This window comes from Crocodylus porosus, unplaced genomic scaffold (genome assembly GCF_001723895.1).
Source record: "Crocodylus porosus isolate Cpor-Errol unplaced genomic scaffold, CroPor_comp1, whole genome shotgun sequence".
Lineage (NCBI taxonomy): Eukaryota > Metazoa > Chordata > Crocodylia > Crocodylidae > Crocodylus > Crocodylus porosus.
Genome location: NW_017728920.1, coordinates 3,868,693 through 3,896,456, shown reverse-complemented (window position 1 = coordinate 3,896,456; position 27,764 = coordinate 3,868,693). Strand labels below are relative to the sequence as shown.

Sequence of the window (27,764 nt, the reverse complement as noted above, 5' to 3'; positions counted from 1 at the left end):
AAAGCTCTTTTATCACAATGGTTCATACCTCACATTCCCTGGAGCCTGATTTGTTATACGTGCAGGGTCCTGTTCCATTCAGCAGCATCTCACTGGTTTCAGTGTTGGTAGGTTTGTAATCTACATAAAATTCCTGTGTACTCGGGGTCATTTGCTTCAGTGACTGTCTTTTCTTTTTCCTGTGCCTTCTCATGAGAGAACGCTGCTGCAGCTGCTTCATACTGGCTGGGTAACGCTTCCATGACACATAGATTACCAGCAGGATCACAAGCACAGACAAGAAAAGGGCTACACTCCCTGCTATAATTTTATGAAAGGAGATGTGTTCGGTGTCATGCTCGGGTTCTGAGCTGGATTCAGTAGCTCCTATAGTTGGAGGGAGAGGGGGCTTGCTCTCATGTTTAGGCCTGGTGAGTTTTGGTTTATATGTTGGCTTTGGGAGAGCTCTTGCTAATTCAAACCTCTCTGTAGTACTTTTTCCACAGATGCTGTAGTTTTTCACTGCATCAATAACATTCACCCCTTGCAGCTCTTTGGGGCTGGCACAGATAATTGTATTTTCCCTCAGCCCTTTAAAACTTTTTAGCCAGTTTACAAGGGAACAAATGTTTCTGCTGCATTCCCATATATTCCCAGCAAGGCTGATGTCATTAAGGGATATCCAAGAATCCAAAATTTCTTGACCAATAAATGTGAGCTTGTTTGAATCCAGGTTGAGGCGCTGTAAATTGGGCACACACTGAAAAACACTAGGTCCACTGAAAGCTTCTATTTCATTGCCAGATAAATCAAGCCTTTGTAATGAGCTCCAGGTCCAGGACATCGTTTGTCCTATCACACTGATTTTATTCCACTGTAAATAAAGGTTTTGAAGGCTGACTAGCCTTGGAAAAAGTGCCAGGTTGAGCTTAGAAAATTGATTGTGCTCCAAGTGAAGCTCCTTCAGTCTGATCATGCCTGCAAAGACATTTCTTGCTAAACTTCGGATCCGATTGTAACCCAGGTCCAACAGTTCAAGGTTCCTACAATCTTGAAATATTCGAACAGGGATGGTTCTTAGAGAATTGGATCGCAAGTGTAAACTCAGCAGCTTTCTTAACCCCCTGAAGTGTTCAGATCCCAGAGACTGCAGCTGGTTGTATGACAGATCCAAATTCCGGAGATTTGTCACAGGTCTGAAGGTATTATTAAGAAAATAGGAGATTCTGTTGGAACTCAAGATCAACTCTTTTAGTCTGCGTATTCCATTGAAAGCATTTTCATCAATATTGCTGATGTGGTTATGGTCTAGATAGAGCCAGGTGAGTTGATTAAGACCTTTAAACTGATTGTATTTTAGTTTTTGGAGGCTGTTATATCGAAGGGACAAACCTAAACAACCAGCAGATATACTCGAGGGAATCTCCTGCAATTTCTGAGATTCACAATATACCATTTTGCCTTCACACCTACAGCCCTTAGGGCATCCTCGTTCAGCAGAAGAAAGCATTGTCAGTAATACAGTAGGGGCTATTACCAGAGCTACAGCTGATCCGCTCAGTAGCCTAATTACATTGAAACCTGGAAATAAAAACAGCTTAGAAAAGTTATCCCTCCAAAGATCAGTCATTGTTTTCCCAATCATGCTAAAATATTATTTTATATAATCGTAAAAATTCCTAGCTCAACAACTACTCTGTATGTTATTTTCTTTTACTCAATTAAAAAATCTTTGTATATATTGTAAAATAAGTTTAAAAATGTAATCCCTAGACAATTTAACTATAATAATAAATCATCACATCAAGGTAGGTCTATAGAGTAATTGAAGCTGGGTCTATGCAGAGACTATGCACTGTATATAAAAAAAACATGAAAAAACATACCCATTCTTTGTGTTGTTCAAAGGTCGTCCTTAGGTCTTTTGTTTTTGGTTAGGGTGCCACAAGCATGACAGCCCCTGTCAGCTGCACTGTAGTGAGTCAGGGCTTGCTGACACCCAGGAAGAAAAATTGGACCCCTTGGGAGATGGACCGATTTTGGAACATTATTCTTTGCCAGCCATGCAGAACACTCCAAGAATAAATAAATCCCAATACAGCATTCACAGGAAAATGTCAAATTCTTCCTAGGTAATAGGATCTTCATGGATATTACGTTTTTGCATCTTTACAGTTAGAAACCTGGCTTTTTAAAATCTCTCTTTATAGGAAAGCATGCTAGATTCCTCCAAACAACCTTTAGCTATATGGATTCACAAATCTGTATTCCATAGCACAGCAGTTCTCATAGTTAGCACCCAATCCAGCTACGAAGCTGCTTTGGAGCACAGAAGGCAGAATAACCCTGTACAATGAACAAGCTCTGTTCACTTCTGCATACTGTCGTTCTGAAAGCTCCTCCGACTGTTGCTTTGGTTTCAGTGAATGCAGTCTTATGTAAAGCTGCCCCCAGTGGTGAAGAATATTATGGGCATGTGCAGATACGTCTTCCTTTTATCTTGCAAATGGATAAGCTTTGCTGGGAAATGAATGATTGTTTTAAGCCACTAAATAGGAACAGACTAGTCAGGTTTAGTGTAAACTAGGGAAATAGATTGAAGTTTCCAAATCTTCCAGTTTCTATTGCTTTTTCGCAAAATCTTTTTTGAGTCCTTAACAGATCAGCATGTGCTGCTCAGACTTTTATTTGAATGGCTGACAAAACATTTGTAACCGTTTTTTTTCCCTTTTCTTTTCATTACATGTCTCATACACGCACAAAAGCTCTTCACAATGATTCACTATTTTTCAGTGCAGCATCAGGTCCTTACTATGTATTTAGTTAAGTATTACAGCAAGGAGAGTTCATTTATAACATGAAAATTGTTTTGAGGGTGACATTTTGCCTTTTCTCTTTTTAAAAGACACAATACAGGAGGCTAGAGGAAAAGTCCTGGTTTCTTTTATACATAACTTGCCATCACTTTGTTCTGAAGAATGAACAGTTTTAAGCAAAAGAGAGATTCTGTAAAAACTGACACTGTACACATTTTGAAAACATGTGAACCAACTAGATTTGATCTGCAGTCTAATCTGGCTGATTGTGACTTGGTACAGACCTTAAAAAAGCCCAAGGTGTAATAGCGAACAGAACACACATTCGCCCTTTGGTGGGGGTAGGGGGTGGGGAAGGGGAGGAGTCACAGGCTGCCTGTACTGGCTGGGGGCAGCAGGTTTGGGGTGTTCCTGCACGCCTCTCAGTATGTCCCATGGGTTCCCTGGGCTGCTGGAGGCTGCCAGTCACAGCCAAACACCTAGGCCCACCCCTGATTGGCTGCTGGGCATGGCACAGGTGCTCACACCCCAAACCTTCTGCTGCATCATCTATCAGCCACAGACATCTGTCAGCCATAGGCAGGCAGCAGGAGTGGGGAAGGGATTCATCTGTTTTCCCATGTACGAACCCCAGCACCTAGGCACCAATGTGTCTGGGCTGTGCCCCTGCACCTTGTCATGAAGCACCATATGATGTACATGCACCCCTGACATGGAGCCCAGGAGAACCCCTGTGCTTGGGTGCAGCCCCATGACTGGGCTGCCAGGCATGGGTGAGCATGCTTCCCTCCAGAGGGTGTGGGGGAGGGCAACAGGGGATCACAAAGGAGCCTGGGATGCCAGCAGACAGTGACCTAATTTGAATCAACGAGGGAGCTAGTTTAACCAAATCAATTAAGTTTGAGTGCACATTGATCCAGGTCTATTTTAGAACAGGTACTGCCATTTTTAGACTAGTCTGTGTGTGACAAACCTCTGTTCTGTTATGGGTTTAGACTGGTTTCCAATCGCTTAGACTGGTAAAAATATAAGGTCTGTACTTGGCCTCTGCATTCCAAATGAAAACATGATTGACTAAGTCTTTAATTTTACATAAAAACTTAAGGAAATCTTCTTACTTTTGTAAATATTTAAAGGAAATGAAGAAATATAATAGACTATGGCCAGTCCTTAACCATGAGATGACCAAGCCAACTACCTCTCCTGCCTCTCGGACTGTGACCTTCCCACCTGCAAGGATGCAACCCCATGCAAACAGCCTGCAGAGCATGTCAGTTAGCCAGGTCACAGGGCATGCATGGGTCTAGGAGTGGGAACTGAATGAGATGGAGGGGAGGGGGGGACAAGGAAGGGGGCCATATCAGGTCCTCATGAGCTGGGGCTTCCTTCCTGGGGTGGGGCTGTGGCTGTCCCAAAAGTGCCTTCTTTCACCACTCTTAGCTCCCAACTATCCCAGGAAGCATGACCAGCACCCTCCATGTCCCAATCTCATATCCCAATTCATTAAAACATGAGACCTTCTTCGATATACTTCCTCTTTATTTCCTTTTAAATTATTTTTAAAATTTCTATTATATTCTTCAGTGGCTGGCTTCCTTCATTTCACCACCCTTCCTCCATTCCCCTTCCTTTCCACCTCCCATTTCATTACCTACCCCCATCCCATTAACTCTCCACCTCCCAGCTTCATGTTCCTGCCTCCCACCCCCAACCCATCTCTCACACCCCTCCACCTAGAGCAGGGATAGAAGCCTATCCAGGCTTACCAACCCTGTCATGGCAACTCATGACTGTAGCTCCTAGTTAGGCCCCTACTCGCCAGCCCTTTAGTGGCAAGTCACAGGTGTGTATATGGGGAACAGCCAGAAAAGGTTTTTAGTCTAAAGGTGTGACAACTCCAGACTCAGCCTAGCACAAGCACTAGCACTGATCAACATCTGAGCAGCTCAAAGTGCAATGTGTAACAAGACCCTGTAAAATATTCTGACCGAGTTATTTGCAACAGAAAAATTTCTGCATTATTTTTTGGTATTCAAAAAAAAAAGTGAAAACTAATAACTAGCATTTTCCAAGGGGTGCCTTGAGCTTTTGAAAAAAGCTAAGAACCACTTCTTTAGAGAGTTAAACAGCTTCTTTTCAGTTATGGGAACAAATTTAGTTCTAGTATGAGACTTAATTCACCGAAAATCATCACAAAGCAAAATATTTTTCAGGCAAAGAGACTTTAACTGAAATCCCAACTTTATTTCAGTTATGAGAGACTCTTGAATGTTTACATGCTTGGCCTATTTCTTGTCTTGTTTACAGAAATTATACAACTTCATTTATGTCAATGAAGTTACCTCCTAATTAACACACAACTCAAAATTGGGCCCAAATGTTATTGCATTCAGTTTTTGTAACAGCAGCAACTCTGTTGCAAATGTTGGGTGCCTAAAGTGTATTAGTGTCTGTACACAAGTAATGCAAAATGTGATAAAGTATAAATTAATGATAAATGTATAAATTAATATTCTGCAAGGTTGAATCTGAATGTTGAGGTTAGTCATACTCCGGTTAACTTACTGCACATTATCAATTTTCCATCGTGTTCCAGACCATGGGGAATAATTTTTGTAATTAAACAAGTGGAGCTAGAAACTGTCAGTCTTGAAGGTTTCATCAGGCATTGTACTCAGGAAAATGCCACAAAAACTCCGGAAGATAAAGAAGTTGCATATTCTTCCAAAAACTGTAACTACCACCCTGACTCAGAGCCAACAGAGGCAAATGTACTGGGGTGAATCAAGCACCTTATGTTCAACATAAAAACTGTATGAGAAGGCTTTGTATGACCAGTCAGAATTTGGGGGAATTTATAAAAATTAAGATGATCCAACCTTGTATATTTTTAGTCTATTAAAATTGCCCATAACAAGAAATAGTAGCTATTTTCTCTGAAAGATCTCTATCAAGGATAGAGACAGGATGATAGCTTGCAAAAATATATGATTTGCAAGACCTTGTGAATGAGAGAGTGAGACAAAACAGTAAGTAAGACAAATGTAAGTGCTTAAAATATGTCTATCAGGACAAGGAATTGATGATTATTAGGGGTTAATCTGATTCTCCTTAACCCAGCACTGCTCTACACTTTCAATTTCTTTCCATCATCCACCCTCCGGATCCTTCAGGCGCCCTCTGGAAAATGTGGTTTTTGGGATTAAGGATTTTGTCAGTATACATTTTTAAATTAGTAATGACCCTCTAAAAGCCACACTTGATGTAATTTTTCATGCCCAACCGCATAATGAATTTATCTGTTTTGTAGCCATAAGTGTTAGGGCTGTGCAAAGTTTTGGTCCCTGATTTGATTCAGTGGAGATTTGACCCGATTTGTTGGCCAAATTTCTGAATCTGAATTGAATCAGGAGACCCTTTAATCTCTCTGTATCAAATTGGAACCCTCCAAATTAATTTGGAAAGACTTGGAAAGATTCAAAGATTTGGACATTGACACAGCTTTAAATGTTTTTAAGCTTTAAAGGTCTACATACCTCAAGGTACCAAGCAGTTCATGAATGCTGAGATGGTGGGGTGCTGGAGCATCCCACAGGAGTGTGGAGGTCTCCCCAGTGCACTCAGCAGCAGACCCAGAAGTGACCAGAAGCACTTCTGGTTCACTTCTGGGTTCACCAGGGAGCACACAGGGGGGGTCCCCACTACCCCCCTGGCTTGGCAACTGGTGCCTCCTTGGTCTGGGGGGGCACCCAGGTCCCCCTGTGGCTGATCGCTGAGCCAGGGAGGCATATGCCCCACCCCCCAGCGTGGTCAGCGGTGGATCCAGAAGTGGACCGGAAGTACTTCCTAGTCCACTCCCAGGCTCACTGCCAAGCACACGCTCCCCACCCCCATGCTCCTGTGGGACGCTCCATCTTCCCCACCTTTGCAGTGTTCATGAGCTATGCCTGGTACCTTAAGGTATGAAGAAAAAACATTTGAAGTGGTGTCTATGGCTGAATCACTCATTGTTCGAATCAGCATCGAATCTTCAGATTCAGCTGAATCGAATTGGGACAGTGATCCAAATCAATAAATTGAATCACTGTCTCCAATTCAGGCCAAATCCAAATCTGAATGAAATACAGCCCATTTTGCACACCCCTAATAGGTATCATTGATACAACAACACTTGCAGGATTTTAAGTATACTTATGTATTGGGAACTGTGGTTAACAAATGTGTACAGCATGCTCTTTCTTCATTCACAAGGTAGCAAAGTATGTCATTTACCACACTGTATTTAGCCATAAAGAAGCTAGGAATCAAGTGGGTTAGTGACAGGAGCTTCCTTTAAATGATACTGTGGTGTGCTATCACTGTATAATTAAGAGTAGATAAGTCTAATAAGATGTGTTTGTAATTTTTGGAGCTGCTGATTAAATGAACCTGCTGCTCTTAGAGGATAAGATTAGAGTTTGGTAAATGCACCAAATAGTCTATAAACTCCCAGAGTAAAGATCTGAACGTGGGAAAGTGACAAAATGGTACAGACACAAAGATAAGGGTTTGCCAAGAGTAGGAGGGATAGGAAAAGGAAGTAAGAGGCAGGATTTGGAAAGGTGCTGGGGTGGGAAAGAGAGAGGAGATAGGGAGGCCTAGGGGCACACATATAGAATATGTATGTAAGAAGGGATTCTGGGGGGATGAGGATGATTTCATAGGAAAGCTGCAGTATCGTCTTTGAACATGCTGGCTTTGAATGTGCTGGGATAGGCTGAGGCTCTATAGCTGCCTTGGATCCTCTAAGGCTGCCTTACTCTCCTGATAACTACTTATGGGTCAGGTCTGTATTGCCTCCTGGGAGTGTGGGACTGCAGCTGAGAAACAAGCCCAACTCATTCACTCCAACTCCCTGATGGAGTGTCCCTGATGAAAATGTGTCTAAGCCCAATAATTAGACAGTGTAGATGTTTTACAGGGGTCCTGAGTATGTACTCCAGATGCAAAGAGCCTGAGAACAGTCCCTGGGCAGCCTTTTGGGTCCCTGTAAACTGTCTTTGTTACTTAATTGTTGAGCTGGGTTATGTGTGGACTGTTGTCCCGTCCCACTCAGTGGGCTGAAGGGAGAGGTGCTTTTGCAATCCTCTGTGCAGCGTGGTTAGACAACACTCCCAAAATAAACAATTTACTGTTTAATTTTGGTTAACTCAATAATAACTTTAAAATCCTTGGTCAAGATTCACTACTAGAAACATTCACATGAGGCAAGGAGAAGGAAGGAGAACTTGAGAGAAAAAGAGAAAAGAAGAGAGAGAGAGAGAGAGAGATATCACCACCCCTGGATCCTGCGTTGTCGGCGCGTGTCTCTGTAGCTGGCGCTTCTTTCTTGATCCGTGGGTGATGGGTCGATGAGCGTGCGTTTTCCTGTCTGCCTTTTATCTTCTTCCCTCATGATGGCTCCGCCTCTGGCTGTCACTCATTCAGACTTGCGCAATTCAGAGTTCTAGAAGCTTCCCCATTTGAGTCAGTGGGCTCATTGGGGGTTTCTGGTGGTAGCTGAGTTGACCGAAATGTGACCTTTGTTTTGCACATGCTCAGATTAACAAACCACCAACTTTACACAAGCTGCAGCTTAAGGAGGCTGTTACAGTGCACTGATCTGCATTGCTTCCCACTTTCCCCAGCACTTGTTACCACAGAGTCAGCATTTGCGGCAATGTGCTTGCTTACAATGTTTGAAATAAACCTTTTAACTTCAGGCTGTCCCCCGGTCATTTCAAATGTTTAGGCAACTTTTAAAACAATTCAACTCCGGGTTATCACAACTGTGGGCAAGTAAGAACAAGCCTGCACATCAACAATCCTTAGATTTACAGCAAGGGGGCATAGATGTGGTCATAGGCATAGATCTTAGCCTTGGAATATTACCACTGTTCTGCCGATATTCTTGTCCTTTGTGAACAGTCAGCTCCTCAAGCCATATATACACTAGATGGAGGATCCAGTAATGTTCAACAGTTCCCTCAAGGATGCTGAAAGTTCTGGGGTTGTTTCTTTGTGAATATGAAGCACTGACATACATTTGATATCAACATACTTTCTGTATGATCACTGTGGTGGCTACAAGATGGCAGAGTTCTTCAGACATGTCATCCATCTGATGTTTCACTTGAACTTATTTGCTTCTTGGTTTTCCAGATGAATCTTCTTGAACTCCTAACCATAAATTGGAGGTGAGGTTCATTCAGTAATCCTCATTGACTACTGTCACATCCCTATCTGGGAGCGGAGTGGTTGGCAAAGACAGTAGTCTAATGACTTAGGTGTAGGGCTGGAAGCCATGAAGTCTATATAAATACTGCTGTTAGCAGTGACTTGCCTTGTGACCCTAGGTATGTTAGTTATATTGTCAAAAGTCTCAATTTCCCAATGAAATGGGAATAGTTGCATTTGTCATCTGTATAATGGGAGGATAAATAGTAGCACATGCTTTACTTTGCCTACTTCATTCATTATTTTGTATAGTCTTATCACCTCTCTTATTTGTCTTTTCTCTAAATTAAAGAGTCACAATCTTTTCAGTCTTTACACAGAAATACCTCCATTGATCTACTCATTTCCATTGCCTTCCTTTTGATTTGTGTTGCATCTTCTGTGGAAGCACAACTGAACACAGAATCCAAGGCAAAGAAATAATAAACAAGTTCTGGTTTCAGCATTTCTTACTTTAACCTAGAGACAGGTTTTAAAAAAATGTTTCTGATTCTTTGGCTATCAAAGATGAGAATGCAAGACTTTTTAATTTCAGATGACAGAAGGACAAAAACACTGAGCTCTTATTTAAAAAATCCATACCCATGCCTTCAAGAAAAAAGCAATAATGAAAATGAATTTTTATATTTTGCCTATTTTAATGGAACCTAGGAAATTCATTTCAACCAGTCAAAACCCAGTGAGATAAGAAAGCTCAGCACTTTTCGATCCACAGGGACTTTAGGTATTTAATTGCTCTTGAGCATAAGCAGACATACAGGTGCAAGCACTTAAAAAGTGTTACATGAATTGATTTCATCTGGCCTATCAAAATACTGTAAAATCAGCTGAAGTTTCTGTGTGTGTGTGTTGCTTATGCCCATGAGAAGAAAAGGCATTCCTTCTTGTCCATGATACAATTCTAATTCAGGCTCAAGCTTGATTCTTTTTGTATTGTTAAAATTATGCCATGTACAAAGCCCAAAGATAGGCGGAATAATCTGTTACCACACATGCTATTAGTAACATCTTGAGGAGAGAACTAAACATGACAGTTGAGCAAATTTGCAATTGAAAGAAAAAAATATGAACATAGTTAAGAGGCATATAATTATGTTCATTCACACTGTGACTAGCATTAAAATGATTTATTCAAAATGGTTACGCTTACATGCTTAGTCACCTCCTTCCTTGGCTCCACACTAATTCTGCTTTTTGGCATTTTCCTGTAGAAAATATTTGTTCTATATCTCATCAAAGGTTGCAGATTCCTTTAGTCTTTAGTAATGCAATCAAGCCTTTTTCAATGATCACAGCTACAGTAGTTGCTAGATATTCCAGTTGTGATTCTTGTGTTCTTGGAGAAGCTTAGGATTTTAATTAAATCAACAGTTTTTAGTTAGTTAATTAGCTTGTCATCTGGTTTTACTTAGCCTCTTTTATGGCTGGTAAAGATATACTAGACCATTTTGGTAAAAAAAATTAAATTAATTAAAAAGCCAAGCTACTGCTGAGATTTCTTTCCTAGCTATCCAATCCTGCCATCTCTCTTTCCCTTTCAACACATGTGGTAAAGAATCTTTTAAGAAACAATATGTGATTTAACTGACTTAGTAGCTTGCCTTCTTTTTGAGGTCATGCCTACCTAGTAAAATTGTCTGGACTATTTTTCAAATGTTTAATTCCATGATATGAAGTGAAAGCACACTATATTTAATTGGCTTACATGAAAGCATCAGAGTCCTGGTCTAATTTATTTAAAGATAAAAACTTTAGTCTTTGTGGATTTACTTTGAATCCTTTGCAGGACTATACTACTGTTTGTTAAAAATGATGTTATTTCTCTGCATGCTGAGAAGACAATTAAAATGGATAACTAAAAGAAAGAAAATCTCTAAATGTGACACATGACATTGCCAGTTCATAATTCAAAATAGTCTGAGTTTTGCAATATGCTGAGGGGGTAACTTTATTTTTTTTCTTGCACCAAAACCAAAATGAACAGCACATTTTGCAATGCTTATTTTTGGGATTTCCCCCCCCTCTCAATTTAAATACTCTATTTTTAACACCCACTTTGTCATAACAATAAGAATAAAACTCTAGGCAATTGGGAGAGGTCCCAGACAATTGGAAAAGGGCAAATCTAGCGTCCATCTTTAAGAAAAGGAAGAAGGAGGCTCTGGGGAACTACAGATTGGTCAGCCTCATCTCAGTCCCTGGAAAAATCGTGGAGCAGATCCTCAATGAAACCATTTCTAAGCACTTGGAAGAGAAGAAGGTGATTAGGAACAGTCAGTATAGTTCCACCAAAGGCAAATCACGCCCAGCCAACTTGATTGTCTTTGATGATGAGATGACTGGCTCTGTGGATCTGGGAAAGCAATGGACATGATATGCCTTGACTTTAGTAAGGCTTTTGATACTGTCTCCCACAACATTCTTGCAGGAAAGCTAAGGAAGTATGGGGTGGATGAATGGATTGTAAGGTAGCTAGAAAAATGGCTGGTTTGTCAGGCTGAAAAAGTAGTAAACAGTGGCTCAATGTCTAGTTGGCAACTAGTATCAAGTTTGGTCCTGGGGCCAATTTTGTTCAATATATTCATCAACTACCTGGAAGATAGGTTGGATTGCACCCTCAGCAAGTTTGCAGATGACACCAAGCTGGAGGGAGTAGTAGAGGGTACTACTGGAGGGTCGGGCTAGGATTCAGGGAGACCTCAACAAATTGGGGGACTGGACCAAAAGAAATCTCATGAAGTTTAATAAGGAGAAGTGCAAAGTTCTGCACTTAGGATAGAACAATCCTATGCACTGGTACAGTCTGGTACAGACCGACTGGCTAAGCAGCAGCTCTGCAGAAAGTACCTGGGGGCTACAGTGGATAATAAGCTGAGTATGAGCCAACAGTGTGCCCTTGTTGTCAAGAAAGCTAATAGCATACTGGGCTGCATAGTAGAAGCATTGCTGGCAGGTCAAGGGAAGTGTTTTTTCTCTGTTCAGTACAGGTGATGTTACCTCTGGAGTACCATGTCCCATTTTTGGCCCCCTGTTACAGGAAGGATGTAGAGAAATTGGAGAGAGTCCAATGGAGGCCATAAAAGTGGCTAAGGGGTGGGACACATGACTTCTGAGGGGAAGCTGAGAGAACTGGGCATATTTAGTCTAGCGAAGAGATGACAAAGGGGGGGTTAATAGTAGCTTTCAACTACCTGAAAGTTGATTACAAAGAGGATCAGTGGTGGCAGATGACAGAACCAGGAGCAATGGTTCTAGTGTTGTAGAAAGGGAAGTTTAGGTTAGATATTAGTAAAAACTTTTTCATTAGGAGGGTAGTAAAGCACTGGAACAGGTTACTCAGAGAGGTGGTGGAATCTCCATCCATGGAGGTTTTTAAGACCCAGCTAGACAAAGCCTTGACTGGGATGATCTAGTTATGGATGGTCCTGCTTTGAGCAGGGGGTTGGACCTGATGACCTCCTGAGGTCCCTTCCAACACTAATTTTCTATGATTCTATTAGAACATGCTTATTATAATTTACCAAAAAAAAAGTAAGCATACTGAAATTTTCAGGTAAATGTGCATCATTTCTGGTTGCATAACAAAGGAAATCAGGAAGAATATTAAGAATGATCATATATTAACACTGAAATTAAATACCATATTGAAATTTACCCAAATCTAAGATGACTTTTCATTTAAGATGACCCACCAATAATTCAATTCTATAAATGGAAATTGTATAGTTTTGTTATAATTTTTCATGTATAGAATCTAATTATTAGAGGGTTGTCTTATATTTGTTCCCTTTACTGATATCAGGGAAAGCAGCTGCAGGAGGGCAGGCAATGTTGAAGGCAGGAGGTGGGGGAGTCAAGAGGCCTAATCTGCAGCCCTTGTCCCCTGGCACCTAGTCCCCTGCTACTTATCCTCCCTACTTGCCCCCCTGCTACCTTGGCCCCCACTACCTGCATCCCTTGGTAGCTGCTACCTCTGCTTCTGACTTCCACTTAACCTAAGTAATAGTTATGTTTCCAGCCCTGCTCTGACACAGGGCCCAGAACATGGTGTTTCCAGCCCCTGCCTGGCCAGGCATTGGTGGCTGCAGGAATGGCAGCTTCAACCTGGGTTCCAGGACCAGATTGGAGCTGGGGCTAGGCTGCTACTAATGATCCTGTCTGTTTGGGTCCAGGGATCCTGAATTTTTCAGGAAGCCATAATCCCCAACTCCCTGTAGCCCACTGGACTAACAGCAGGTCAGCTAGGAAGGCTCCATGGGCCAGATTCAGCCTGTGGGTTTGACACCCCTGGGATAAATGATATAGGTATATACTATTGTAGAAAGCATTTGTTTCATACAACTCCTCTGCTATTTTTTTCACATTTTGGGAAGTGATGAAGGAGAGAGGAAAAGTAGGAGGGGATGCCTGATCTTGGGAAAAGCCACCACTGAAACTTAGTGCCAAGAGTATTTACTATTTGGCACAACATTTGAATCTGCTTGTGGTGAGTACAATCAAGTGCCAGTTCAGACCTTTGCTTGCAATCATAGTAAGCATTAGGGCTGTGCGAAGCTTTGGTCCCCGATTTGATTCAGTGGGGATTTGGCCTGATTGAGTGGCCAAATCTCTGAATCTGAATCAAATCAGGGGACCCTTTAATCTCTGTATTGAATTGGAACCCTCCAAATCGATTTGGAGAGATTTGGAAAGATTTGGTGATTCAGACATAAACACACAGCTTTAAATGCTTTTCTACATACATTTAGGTAGCAGGGGCTCATAAATGCTGTGATGCTGGGGAGGATGGAGCATCCCACAGAAGTGCAGAGGGCTCTTCAGGGTGCTTGGCAGCACACCCGGAAGTGGACCAGAAGCACTTACAGTCTACTTCTTGGTTCACCTGGGAGCACACTGGGTGCAGAGGGCCTGCATCCTCCCAGCTCCATGACTGGTGCCTCCTGGGTCTGTGGGGGGAACCCAGGATCCCCCTGCGGCCAATCACCGAGCTGGGTGGGCACGGGGGACCCCCACACTTGCTTGGCAGCGAACCCAGAAGTGGGCCAGAAGTACTTCCTGTCCACTTCTGAGATCACTGCCAAGCATGCAGGGCCCTCCCCACCCACATACATGCTCCTGTGGGATGCTCCATCTGCCCCAGCATCACAGCGATCATGAGCCACACCTGCTACATCAAGGTATGTATAAAAAACTTTCAAAGCTGTGTCTATGTCCGAATTGCTGATTCTCTGAATCAGCATCAAATCTTCAGATTTGGATTTGGCTGAGTCGAATCAGGGACAGTGATCCGAATCCATGAATCAAAACACCGTCCCTGATTCGGGCCGAGTCTGAATCAAATAGGGCCCATTTTGTACACCTCTAGTAAGCATTGTACTGGGCTCTATTCTTTATCATCAGTGATGGACACAACAACAGGTTTTAGCACCTTAAATGATGTAGTCTTTCTTCAGTAGTTCAGCTAGGTCCTGGAGATGTGTAACATTCTGAGTTCATGAGAATGATGTTACTACTGATAAACTGCAAATACTGAGGTTTCAGCTAAAAAGTCACCCTAAGAAAAACAGGGAAGCAGAAATTATCATTAAGGTTTAGCACAATGTTTTGCAGCCAAACACTTAAAAAGATGAGTAAATACAAATTATTGTGCAGGAAATATATTTTATCATTTAATTTTATGGGAAGAATATTTGGCAGGATTGTCAATTTTTAATTTATTAAATTCTTTGTCATATCGTAAGTGGACTTTGGTACATTAAGTATAGCAACAGTAGTTTCTAGATAGTGCATTCTTAACTGTAATAAATAGGTTAGTGAATCAAACGGCACCTCCTGGCTGTTGTTTTTTAACAAGTGAATGCATTTTATTTTAAAAAATTGGTTTTCCTGGACTCAGTAAGTATATCCTGAAATGCAGGTTGTATTTAATCTATCACATTGCCACCTATTTGATATTTTTACTTAAGTTAGCTGCCACAAGATAGGCTAGTATTTTCCATACTGTCTAAAATATGGTTCAAAAAGTGAAAATATCTTTGCTATTTAACCAGCCTTTTCTGTCCTTCACTAGTGCTTGTTTATTTTTGCCCTGTGTACAAGCTACTTGTTCTCACATGCTTTTGCTTCCCTGTCTTGGACTGGTGGACATACTTGGCAGAGTCCAGTTACAGAGATGGATCCTAATCAGCAACAGTAATCTGCCTGTAGGAACTAAAAATAGTTTAAAAAAATTTGCCTTCTTGAAGTTTCCTTTTTTACCATTACGGTTTTCCAAGAAAAGAAAGCAAATATTAATGAAATCACTCTGGAGTTTTCCATTTGTCACAGAATCAAACTAATATGCACAGAATCAGATTAACGTATTAAAAGTTATGGTGAATTTTGTTCATCTTCTGTATATTAATTATTGTAATATCCTGGTATTTTGGAAACCTGCTTTTTCAAAATAGCAATGAATTTGAAAATTATTTCCTTAGATGAAAAAGCTTATGTCTGGTTCTATTCACTTCCTAAAAATCACATTTTCAATATCTGTGTGCTAGGATTTTAGTGATAATGTTCAAAGATTAATAGAATAATTAATTGCAGTAGTTTCTTTTCTTCTATTTCTATTTATTGCTTCCCTACTGCATGGATCACTTATGCTCCAAATAACAAGAATAGAGTTTAAAAGGTAAATATTTTATATTGAGTCAATGCTGCAAAACCTTATTTTTGGTATTTTGACCTTTGTTGCTTTGATTTCTCTCTCATACTTTCTATTAAGATTCCATGCATAGGACTTTAACTAAGCATTGAAAAAAGTTAATAAATGTTAAAACCATGCTTCACACACGAGGTATGTGTGTAAGCAGAGGAAATAAATTATCAAGAGAAGGTGGCAAAGATTCCTATGAACCATGGTTTTAAGGAATCCATTGACTTGGATTCTCAAACTATGTATTATTACTATTCATTAAATCACCTATTGTTTATTAAGGACATGAGAACCTTCAAACATAAGAACATAACCCATACTAACCCTTTAACAATAAATGGAACTTTTAATTTAAAGCGTGACTAACTTTTCTGTTCAATTTCCATCAGTAATTTTAAAATGTAGTCCTGAAGTGTATGCAATCGTTCTTAGGAGTTCAGCCCTCAGCAGTAATGATACATTTGTGCCTTGTTTTTCTGGCAGTTCATTTTAAAGAAGCATGTGATGATAATCTGTCTTTTAAACAGAGACTGCCAATCGAAGATGATGTTGTAGCTTTTAAAAGCCTCCATATAAATTCTGTATGCCTTAATTTGCTTGGCATTCACATCCATTGACAATGTTTTCTAGATTCATACATAGATGCTAGGGTCGGAAGAGTCCACAACAGATCATAAAGTCTAACCCCCTGCTTGGGCAGGAATGAGTTCTGGGGCCAGATAACCCCAGCCAGATGCCTATACAGCCTTCTATTAAAGACACCCAAGGTAGGGGAGAATACCACCTCCCTTGGAAGCCTGTTCCAAATTCTGGCCAGCCTTACCATGAAGAAGTTCTTCCTGATGTCCAGCCTAAATCTGCTCTCTGTCAGTTTGTGACCATTGTTTCTTGTTACCCCAAGAGGCACCTTGGTGAACAGAGCGTCTCTGGTTCCTTGCTGCCCCCTGCTAATGAATTTGTATGTGGCTACAAGATCACCTCTCAGCCTTCTCTTGAGGAGGCTGAAAAGATCCAGTTCCCTTCATCTCTCCTTATAGGTCTTGGCCTGCAAACCCTTAACTGTATGAGTGGCCCTTCTCTGGACCCTCTTGAGATTATCCATATCCTTCTTAAAGTACAGCGCTCAAAACTGGATGCATTATTCCAGCTGGAGTCTGACCAATGCCACATAGGGAGGAAGTATAGTCTCCTTCATAGTTTCATAGTTCATGGAGTTTAGGGTCAGAAGGGATGTAAACAGATCATGAGGTCTGACACCCTGCCCTGGGCAGGAATGGGTGCATGGTCATATCACCCCAGCCAAATCATATCACCCTGGCCAAATATTTGTCCAGCCTCCTCTTGTAGATTCCCAAGACAGGAGAGAGCACCACCTCACTTGGGAGCCCATTCCAGAGCCTGGCACCTCTGCCTATAAAGTAATATCTCCTGATGTCCAGCTTGAACCTTCTGTCTAACAATTTGTGGCCATTATTCCTAGTAACTCTGGGTGGTGCCCGGGGCAACAGAGCATCCCCCCATTCTCACTGGTTCCCCCTGGTTAGTTTGTAGACAGCCACTAGATCCCCTCTCAGCCTTCTCTTGTGGAGACTAAATAGGATCAGACCCTTTAGCCTCTCCTCATAGGGCTTGCCCCACTGCCCCTTAACCATACAAGTGGCCGCCCTCTGGACCCTCTCAATGCTAGCCACATCCCTTTTGAATTGCGGCACCTAGAACTGGATGCAGTACTCCAACTGTGGCCTGACCAATGCCACATATAGGGGAAGGATCACCTCCCTGGACCTGCTTATGATGCATCTGTAGATGCACAACAAGGTGCAGTTAGCCTTACTGACCACTTCCTTGCATTGGCAGCTCATGTTCATCCTGGAGTCAACAATGACTCCAAGATCCCTTTCTGCCACCATGTTGACAAGAAGGGTGTTTCCCAGCCTATAGGTGTGCTACTGGTTCCTTCTCCCTAGATGCAGTACCTTGCACTTGCCTGCATTGAACTCCATCCTAGTTTTCATCTGCCCACCTCTGCAACCTGTCTAGATCTAGCTGGATTCTGTCCCTTCCCTCCAGCATGCCCACCTCGCCCCACAACTTGGTGTCATCAGCGAATTTGGTCTGTGTGTATTCCATGCCCACATCCAGATTGCTGGTAAAGATGTTGAACAGTACAGGCCACAGGACCGAGCCCTGGGGGACTCCAGTACCCACATCCCTCAAGGTCAGAAGTGACCTGTCCACCATCACTCTCTGGGTGTGACCATCTAGCCAATTTGCCACCCATCTAACTGTAGGCATCAATGCCACAGTCACCTAGCTTTTTTAAGAGAATGTGGTGGGAAACTGTGTCAAAGGCCTTCTCAAAGTCCAGGAAGATGACATCCACCCCAACACTTTCATCCAGGGACTTTGTGACCTGATCATAAAAAGAAACAGGTTAGTCAGGCAGGATCTGCCCTCAATGAACCCATGTCAGTTGCCCCTGAGCATTACCTCCCCTGCTGGGGCTTGCAGATGTACTCCTTGATAATTTTCTTGAAGGTATTCCCAAGGATTGAGGTAAGACTGACTGGTCTATAATTTCCGGGGTCCTCCTTCCTCCCTCTTTTGAATGGGGACCACATTGGCCCTTTTCCAATCCTCTGGTATCTGGCCAGTTCTCCATGAGCACTCATAGATCTGTGCCAGAGGCCTCGCTATGACCCCTGCCAATTTCCTCTGCACCCTCAGATGACGAGCATCTGGACCTACTGATTTAAATATGTCCAGCACCTCCAAGAGTTCCCTAACTAGGTTGTCCTTGACCCTAGGCATGGCGGTGCTGCCCCTGGGTCTGTCCGTAATTCTAATGGGGAAAGTCTCGGTCTCTGTTCAGTAATATGGAGGCAAAGAATTCATTAAAGAGGTCAGCTTTTTCATTTGCTACAGTCACCAGATTCCTAAGCCTATCCTGTAGGGGCCCCATGTTACCCGGTACCTTCTTCTTACTCCCTATGTATTTGAAAAAGGACTTTTTACTATCCTTAATTCTGGTCACTAGCCCTAACTCCTTCTCTGCCTTGGCCTTCATAACTGCCTCCCTGCAGTCCCGAGCAACAGAGGTGTAATCCTCCTTGGTGATAGCCCCTTGCTTCCACTGTTTGTACACCTCCTTTTTTGTCCTCAGGCATTCCTGGATGCTTTTGCCAAGCCATGGGGGCTTCTTAGCACTCCTGCTCCCCTTGATGCATATTGGGACTGACTCTGAGCTCAGAGGATTCTCTCCTTGAGAACAGCCACCCATCTTGGATGCCCAACTCACTGAGGCTCTGAGATCCCTATGCCTCTCCTACCAACTGTCTTTCCCCAATGCCTCTCCTGTTGATGATCTGTTATCATCCATCTGCTAATGTCTGATGAAGTGCAGTTAGGTTTGTTGATGATTTCATCACACTGATGACTCATATTCATCTTGGGTTCCACTATGATTCCTAGATCCCTTTTTGCTTCTGTGCTGCTAAGAAGGTCATTCCCCAGCCAGTAAATGTGCTGGATATTTTTATGTCCTATGTGCAGCACTCTGCATTTATCCTTGTTGAACTGCATTCTATTCTGTTCTGCCCACTTTTCCAACCTGTCCAGGTCTTCCTGCAATTGTTCCCTACCCTCTGGTGTGTTCACTTCACCCCACAATTTAGTATCGACCACAAATTTGGACAGACTACACACCCACATTCAAGTCACAAATGAAGACATTGAAGAGTATGGGTCCAAGGACAGCCCTGTGGGACCGCACTGCTCACATCCTTCCAGGTCAATACCAACTCATCCACCACCACTCTCTGGGTCCAATCCCAAGCCAATTTGCCACCTACCAGACCATATAAGCATCTAAGTCACAGCCTCCTAATTTATTTATGAGAATGGGATGAGATACAGGAGGCCTTTCTAAATTCCAAGTAAATGACATCCACTTCTTCTCCTGCATCTAAGCATTTTGTGATCTGGTCATAAAAAGAAACCTTAATAGTCAGGCACAATCTACTTGCTACAAATCCATGCTGGTTGCCCTGCTGCATTATTTTTCCCACTGGATTTCCAAAAATATGATCCTTAGTAATTTTTTCAAAGGCTTTTCCAAGGATAGAAGTGAGACTAACTGTCCTATAATTACTTGGATCCTCCTTCCTCCCCTTCTTGAAAATAGGGACCACATTGGCCCTTTTTCAGTCCTCCAGGACCTCACCCAAGTGCCATAAGTGCTCAAACAGCTATGCCAGTGGTTCTGCTATGACACCAGCCAATTCCTTCAGTACTCTCAGATGCAGCTAATCTGGGCCTGCTGACTTAAACACATCCAGTCCATCCAAGTGACTCTGCACCAAGACAGTGTCAACAGTTGGTGGACTGGTGTCCCTCTGATGCCTATCTAAGAACCCATTAGGAGACTTGTCTTGACCCTTGTTCAGTAACACTGAGGCAAAAAACTCGTTCTAGAGTTCAGCTTGTGCCCCCTGTCTGTCACTAACTTCTCCTGCTGCTTTAGCAGGGGTCCTATGCTTTCCTGCACCTTCCCTTTATACCTATACTCCCTACATACCTAAAAAATGACGCTTTGTTGTCTTTAATTTGTGTTGCCAGCCTCAGCTCTGTAGTTGCTTTGGCCTTTCTAAGTGCCTCCCTGCAAGTGCGGGCCAAGTAGGTATACTCCTTGTGAGTAAGTCGACTAGCTGAGGTGTTCTGCTTAGTTGAAGTGGCCCCTTAAGGATACAAGATGCTCACCCTCTGGGCTACACGCCCCAAACTCACCTGCCACGACTTTGATGATTCCTGGTTCAGATGGACTGTCTGGCATGTGCACGACCAGAAATGAGACCTTGTGTCTGTCAGGGAGCTGGTGAGGGCTCCTCCACCCCTACACCCTCACCCGTGCCTCCATGCAGAAACCTCTCTATGGCTCCTTCTTCTAGTGTAAGTCCAAACCTCACCAGAAGTGGTGGAGGAATAACATCAATGCCACCTCTGCCTAAAGCAGCTGTACCTGGAGCCCCGCTCTCTCGTCAAGCAGGATCCTGCTTCTTTCTCTGGGGCCTTTTTCAATGGGCATCCTCAGCCCGCCCTCTGGGCCCACCCCACAACTCGATGCTGTGAACATGCTGCCAACAGTCCGCCCGCCCCTTTTGACCTTTTGGGCTTTCCTTTGCCCTGCTCCCGCCAGAGCCAGACGCTCCGGCACATTGCGGTCAACCTGTCTCTGCTCTGGGTCACCGCCTCTCACTTGTGCACCTCAGTGGAGCCTTACCGTTGCCCCACAACATGCGGACCTGGCCTCGGGTGGCGTGTGTCTGCCCCTCCACCTCCTCACCGGTGTCCGCCGTTCGCTGTGGCACTTCCAGTTCCACTCCCCATTCCGGCGCTGCTTTTGAGCCGGACTCTCCTGCCACACACCTGCAAGAGGTAAATGTTTGCCCCGCCTTCTGGCGTCGGGGTGAAGGCATTCCTGTGGGGGGGCAGCTCAGTGAGCTCCACAGCCTGCTGGTTCACCTGCTCCCGCACACTCCTCCTTGGTAGCTTTCCCCTGCTTCCACTGCCTATATGCCTCTTTTTTTGCCCTTAGGCTTCCCTGGATTTCTCTGTTTAGCCAAGGAGGATTTTTGGCCCCTTTTCCCTCATATTGGGATTGTCTCCCTCTCCACCCAAGGGATCATTTCCTTTTGAAATGACCACCCTTCCTGGACACCCATCTTTCCAATATTCCTATCCTGCAGTGCATCATTTACTATACTCCTGAGCTCACTGAAGTTAGCCTTCCTAAAGTCAAGCACTTCCACCCTACTAGTTATCTTTCCCACCCTACTAGTTATCTTTCCCACTCTACGCTGTATGGCGAATTCAGTTGATTGGTGGTCACTGTCCCCAGGGTGACCACGAATCTGCAGCTCCCTTACCAGGTCATCCCCCATAGCCAACACCAAGTCCAGTAAGGCATTCCCCCTAGTGGGACTGTATACCTCATGCCTTAAGTGAAGGTCCTGTATGCAGGTTAAGAACCTATGTAAATGGTTGGATTTAGCTGACTGGTTCTCCCAGCAGATGTCAGGGTAGTTTAGGTCCCCCATGGCAACCACATCCCTAGACCGTATGGCCTCTGAGAGTTGCCTTGCGAATTCCAAGTCTAGCTCCTCCTCTTGATGTGGTGGTCTGTAGAACACCCCCCACCAAGTCCTTTTCCCCCTGACCTCCATGCATCCTAACCCACAATACCTCAACTTTCTCCTCCTCTGATCCCATTTTGATTAGGGTAGATGTATAATGCTCCTTAACCTGGAAATCAACCCCTCATCCCTTCCTCCATACTCTGCCCCATCTGTCCAACCTATAGCTCTCAATGCGTACTGCCCAGTCATGGGTAGGGTCCCACCAAGTTTCCATTAGCCCCACTAAATCAAAATCATTATTTGTAAGCAGGAGAGCGGGTTCTTCCTGCTTGTTCCTCATGCTCCTAGCATTAATCTAGAGGTACTTGAGCCCTCTGAATGGTGCCTTTGGTTTCCCCCCATTCTGATACCCAATGGGCCCTTTAATACTTACATGGGATGTTCTGTTGCAAGTCTCATAGATTGTAGGTCCTAGATTATTTTCATCTCCTGCATCCCCATCCCCCATCAAACCTAGTTTAAAGCCCAATGTAGGACATCAGCCAAACTGTAAGCAAAGAGAATCTTACCTTTTGTGGAGAGATGAAGACCATCTTGTTCCAGGAGGTCCCTTGCATGGAAGTTTAGATTGTGGTCCAGGAAGCCAAAACCTGCATGAAGGCACCAATTCCAGAGCCATGGGTTGACCTCTCTGACACAGGTACGTGATGCCTACTGTGACTGCTAACTGGGAGGATCAATGAGAAGACCACCTGTGCCCCCATTTTCCTAAGCCTGGCACCCAGAGCCCTATAGTCACTCATGATATGGCCCAGACTCCTCCTGGCCACATCATTTGTGCCCACATGGATGAGGACCATGTAATTGGAGGCCCAGATGAGGTCCAGAATCCTTGCTGTGGCATCCCTGATCTGGGCTCTGGGCAGGCAGCAAACCTCTAATGCCATGGGATCTGGGCAACAGATGGTTCCCTTCATTCCTCTCAGCAGGGAGTTACACACCATGATGATATGGTGTCTCTCCTTCCAGTTACCTGGTTGGCCCTCAGCTCGCTCAGTGATGATTGCAGGCTCTTCCAGTGCACTTTCCTCCACCACACACTCCTTCAGTGCAGCCAGGACCTCATATTTATTCCCCAACTGCACTGGGAGAGCTGTCTCTGTGGTGAGAGGTCTGGCCCAGGAGATGACCATCTTCCATTCATCTGCATCTGTTTTGGGGCATTCCCTTACTGCTCTCCACCACGTGTCTTGTCCTGGAGAGAATGGAAGTAGCCATCAAACTTGTCCTCTGTGGCCCTGATCCTCCACAGTTTGCACATCTCTGTGTGGAGTTCCCTCACCTACCTCTCCAGGGCCTCAAGCAGGGCAGACATAGGACAGGTGAGGGGACTCCCAGCCCTCCCACTACTCTCTGGCCCCCAAGGACAGACCAGGCAATCTCTGCAGGCAGGGGGCCCAGGTGCCGCTGATCCATCCAATGGCTCCATCGAGGTGGAGACCTCAGAGGAGCCCTGGGTGGGAGGTAGCATTGAGTCAGGGTCCCTGACTGTGCTCCAAGTCAACACGCCCATTAAGACTCCTTCACATGCACTCAGCTGAAGACTCTGTCCAAAGACACTGACACATAGAGTTCAGACTCCTCCTGCTGTCCCTCCTGTGTGAACTCCTATGCAAACTCCGGCGTACCCTTGAAGAGCATGCCTGTTTGCTCGGCTTGTTCATATGGTTCAGGAGCGTGGCTCCCACCCAACTCAGTTTTATGGGGTTGGGAGGGTGAAAAAAAGCCCTCCCTGATCCCATACAGCTGGCCTGGCTCTTCACCCCTCCCCATCACTCTCCTACATTACTGTGACTTCATGCTATGCAATCCAAAGAAGAATAGTTTCTTGTACAATATGACCCCCAGTTATTGGATTTGATTGTGAGAACCTAGAAATATCAAGCCGTCTGTATTACTAATCTTCTGCATTTAGGGTTAGAGTTATATTGTGTTATTGCATCTTCAGTTCACATTTTAATTAAATACATTAAATAGATACATACATTTTAATAAATAGATAAAACAGATATCTGCTTTGGCAATATAATTTGAATTCAGTTTTCAGCATCCAGTGATTCAAAAGATTCTTTGCTTTAGTTATGTGTAGTTAAAAAGTTATATAACTACAAAATGAATCTTAAAATTATGCTAATAAATTGAATGGTTTTTCTCTGATTGTATTAAAAAGAAACTTTTAGAAAAAAACATGAATGCATGATGTAAAATGTTGCCAACCCATTTAGTTAAATACTTACAAGAAATTCAGAAGGAAGTTGTTAGGGGAGTCTTTAGGAAAATTCCTTTTATTTTGATATCTATTTTTTAACTTGCTGAATTTTCCAGATCAGAAGAGAAAATATAAATGCATCATCATGATTTTCTGATTGCTAGAGTACCTAAAAATAAGCTTCTATCAATCTTTCCAGAATTCATTTCAAAGTAGGAAACACAAGTGAATACATAGGAAATGCAGGAAGACCAACTGCCAGTGTAACTCCATCTGATAAAATGGGCATCTTCCTTAATAAATGCACTGCAATCATTCTCATCCATGAAATGCCATACTAATCCTGAGGCCTTCTCTTAGATATAATGACTTCAGAAGTCCTGTGAATGTGTAAGCAGCAAAATATCCACTGTACATCTTTGCAGACTTCGATAAGGAGTTTTTAGTTGTCCCTCCAAGAAACCAGTTTCATTCCTGGAACATTGTTCTCATGTCATTTAGACTGCCTAATTGGTACTTTCTTTTAAATGGTTTGGGCTTCTTTTGCCTCTTAGTTGAACTTAAGCTCTGTGACTTTCTTTGCATGTAAGGAGGTGCTTTGCACTAGTTACAGGTGTGCAGCTCCTTGCTATAACTCATGGTGCTTCACAGGAAGCACTACAAGTTATAGCATTCTCCCCAAATGAACAGACTTTTGCTGTTAGGTCTGGTGGGTTGGGGATTGAGCTCCAGTTTGGAGCAGCTGTGTGTCTGCAGCCGTTCTTCCCTATCCCCACTCCCCCTCCCCCAGCTCTGGTGATGCCTTCAAAAAGGGAAGGGGGAAATTGGCTCAGTCTGGGGTTTGCCCAGCCTGTGTTGGAGGATGGAGTGTGTGGATTTGTTTGAAGCACCCCCAACTTGGGGCTGTCTGAGGCTTTACACCTTCAGTGGACTCCTAAAAGCCTCATACTGACAGGCACTTGCATACATGTGCATTGTCTGCCTCCCCTGCTTATATTTCTTTCCCCCAAATTCTAGAAAGAGCTGCAGTTCTCAGGAAAGAGGCCCTTCCAGTACCATCCAGAGGACAAAGTGCAGTGATCCAGGCCACACCAAACCTCTCTACAATCTAGCCATTAACCCTTTTCCCACCAGTTTTGGAACAAAACTGTATCCAAAAACCCCTTTCAACAAGAAACACCAAATCAAATAATGCAACCACATAATTTTCACAGAGTGCATATTTAGGATGAGGAAAGTCGGGCTCTTTGCTCTCTCACACCTGCCTTAGGCAGCTTGGGTAGATTGTGAAAGTAATAATGATACTTAACACCCCCCCCCCCAAAGAATATAGGTGAAAAAATATTCTTCCACAAAAGCCATATTCCTTCCTTGCATTACTTTTACTCTCTGGCAGATATTACATTTGAAGTGCAATTATTGTGTTAATGAAGCAATAAATTGTAACATACCACACATTCTAACCATTTATCTCCCAATTATGAGCCATAGAAATGGTCATCCAGCCACAAAGGTGTACTTGTGATCTGCACAGATATGCTATGTTTTATTTTTATTGCACTTTAATTTGAACATCTGGCATGTTACACATAGGGTGTTTGGTCAGGTCCTCCAGCATCCCAGGGTGCACTGCTATGTCGCTATGTCACTCCCAACCCCTTCCTGAAAGGGTATTGTCTGTGACTCATGCTGAGCTCTGTTGCCTCTGGGTGCCTCAGCAGGAGATGTCATGAGTCGCTAACCATCCTCCCTTTCCCCACTCAGCCTTCAAGTTTGCATCTTTAAGGAACTATTAGTTAGTACCTATTCTCTCTAAGAATCAGACTAGACTCACAGTCAAAGTGACATGCTTTTATTTACCACAATAGTTATCTGAGAGACAGTGGAACTTTGTTTGGAATTTGTTTGGTGGGGACAAGATGGGGAGAGAAAAAAAGCACATGTATGAAAATACCTTATAAGGTATTCCAGAGGAGTTTGAGTCCTGCCATGCCTTCTCTATCCCTTTTTGTCCTTCATACAGGTCTCCCCTGCTCTGCACAAAGGTCAGGGAGGAGCATCTTCACCCAGGGCAGCTCACAGCTCATTTTTTGTTAGCAAAACAGCATAAGGTATCTTTGTAGAGGGGCTAACAGGCCCATCAGCAGTTCTCCAGCTCCCTCTGTGGTGAAAGCTGGCAGATCAATTTCCCAAGATCTTTCCCCCTGCCCCCCTCCACAAATAGTTAGTCCTGTGAATGTGAAGCAGGTCATATGGCATGATAGTTTCCATCAAGCAAAATTAGCTATTGCTGAATGGAAATACTGTCTAACATGGGTCCATGTTTCTTTCTCACCCTCTTTTCATGCACCACAGCCTTTTCTTTTCTTTTTTTGAGTTGTTAATCTGTTGGGGGGAAAAAATCACTCTTTTAAACCAAATTATAAAGCAGGCCCAAACAGCTGCTTCCTCTTGGATCTCTTCTCAGAAAGGTATGGTGGGTCTTCACCCTGTCTGTATCTATCACTGATTTAAATTAATAATCACTAAGAGATCTGCTTAAGGTACATGAATAAAATGGTTTATTAATTAATACGCTTTCGGAAAAACAGTAAAGCGAACTACAAAGTATAAACACACAGTGAAATCTATAAATCTAAAATTTGTCAAAGACCACAGTGATTCAGAGAAAGATTTATGTATTGAAGGCTCCACCAGTGTTCAGCTCTGTCTCCTAGGGGTGTGTGAAGCACCCTATTCAATTCAGATTCGGATATGGCGTGAATCAGAGACAGTGATTCAGTTAGTTGATTCAGATCACTGTCCCTGATTCAATCTGGCTGAAAACAAATCTGAAGATTCAATGCTGATTCAGAGAATTAGCGATTTGGACATAGACTCAGCTTTAAAAGTTTTTTCTACATGCCTTGAGGTAGCAGGTGTGGCTCATGATTGCTGCAATGCTGGGGCACATGGGGCATCCCACAGGAGTGCAGGGGGCCCTCCACATGCTTGGTGGAGAACCTGGAAGTGGATCACAAGTATTTCCGGTCCACTTCTGGGTCTTCCAGGGAGCATGGTGGGGGCCCTCCTGTGCCTCCTTCACTCTGTGATCAGCTGCAGGAGGACCCCGGGTGCCCCCCTTCAGACCCAAGAGGCACCAGTCGCCGAGCCGGGGGAGCATGGAGGGGGGGGATGGAAGTGGACTAGAAGTGCTTCTTGTCCACTTCTGGGTCTGTCAAGTGTGCTGGGGACCCCACTGTGCTCCTGTGGGACTCCATTCCATGCACTTCAGTGCCCCAGCATGGGACTCCACTCCATGACACTCCATGAACCCCAGCATCACAGCAGAGACAGAGACTGGGCTGGTATGCATGCAAGACAGGAAGTCAGTAAAGATGTAAATTGAGAAGTCAGTGGGTAAGAGTCAGGCTGGGTGACGGGAAAGAAGGGTGATGAATGTAGCAGTTAAATAGTGTAGAAGTACCTGGGAAGTCAGATGTCAGGCAGGTTATAATGTGTCATAAATCCAATGTCTATGTTTAGCCCAGCCTCTGGCTTCTTTACTATTAATTCCATTCAGGAAGACCACACACCAACTGCAGATGCTTCCTCAGCCTGATGAAGGGTTTTTA

General features: G+C 43.6%; 2 protein-coding genes across 3 annotated transcripts in view; one reads left to right on the top strand and one right to left on the bottom strand.

Moving 5' to 3' along the window:
- The window catches only part of LRRTM3 (leucine rich repeat transmembrane neuronal 3), a 197,403-nt gene extending 195,025 nt beyond the window's left edge, over window positions 1-2,378 (bottom strand). Inside the window, exons 1-2 of one of the 2 annotated variants that reach the window (XM_019538474.1) lie at window positions 1,866-2,378; window positions 29-1,560 (exon numbers count right to left, since the gene is read on the bottom strand). In XM_019538474.1, coding sequence (XP_019394019.1) covers window positions 29-1,560; window positions 1,866-1,869 — 1,536 coding nt within the window. In that variant the 5' untranslated portion in view covers window positions 1,870-2,378. Of the gene's footprint in view, window positions 1-28 lie in introns of both variants that reach the window. The other variant, XM_019538473.1, reaches the window with a different exon arrangement.
- Window positions 1-27,764, top strand: part of LOC109312444 (catenin alpha-3-like) — a 715,731-nt gene that overhangs the window by 525,463 nt on the left and 162,504 nt on the right. The gene's annotated exons all lie outside the window — the stretch shown is intronic.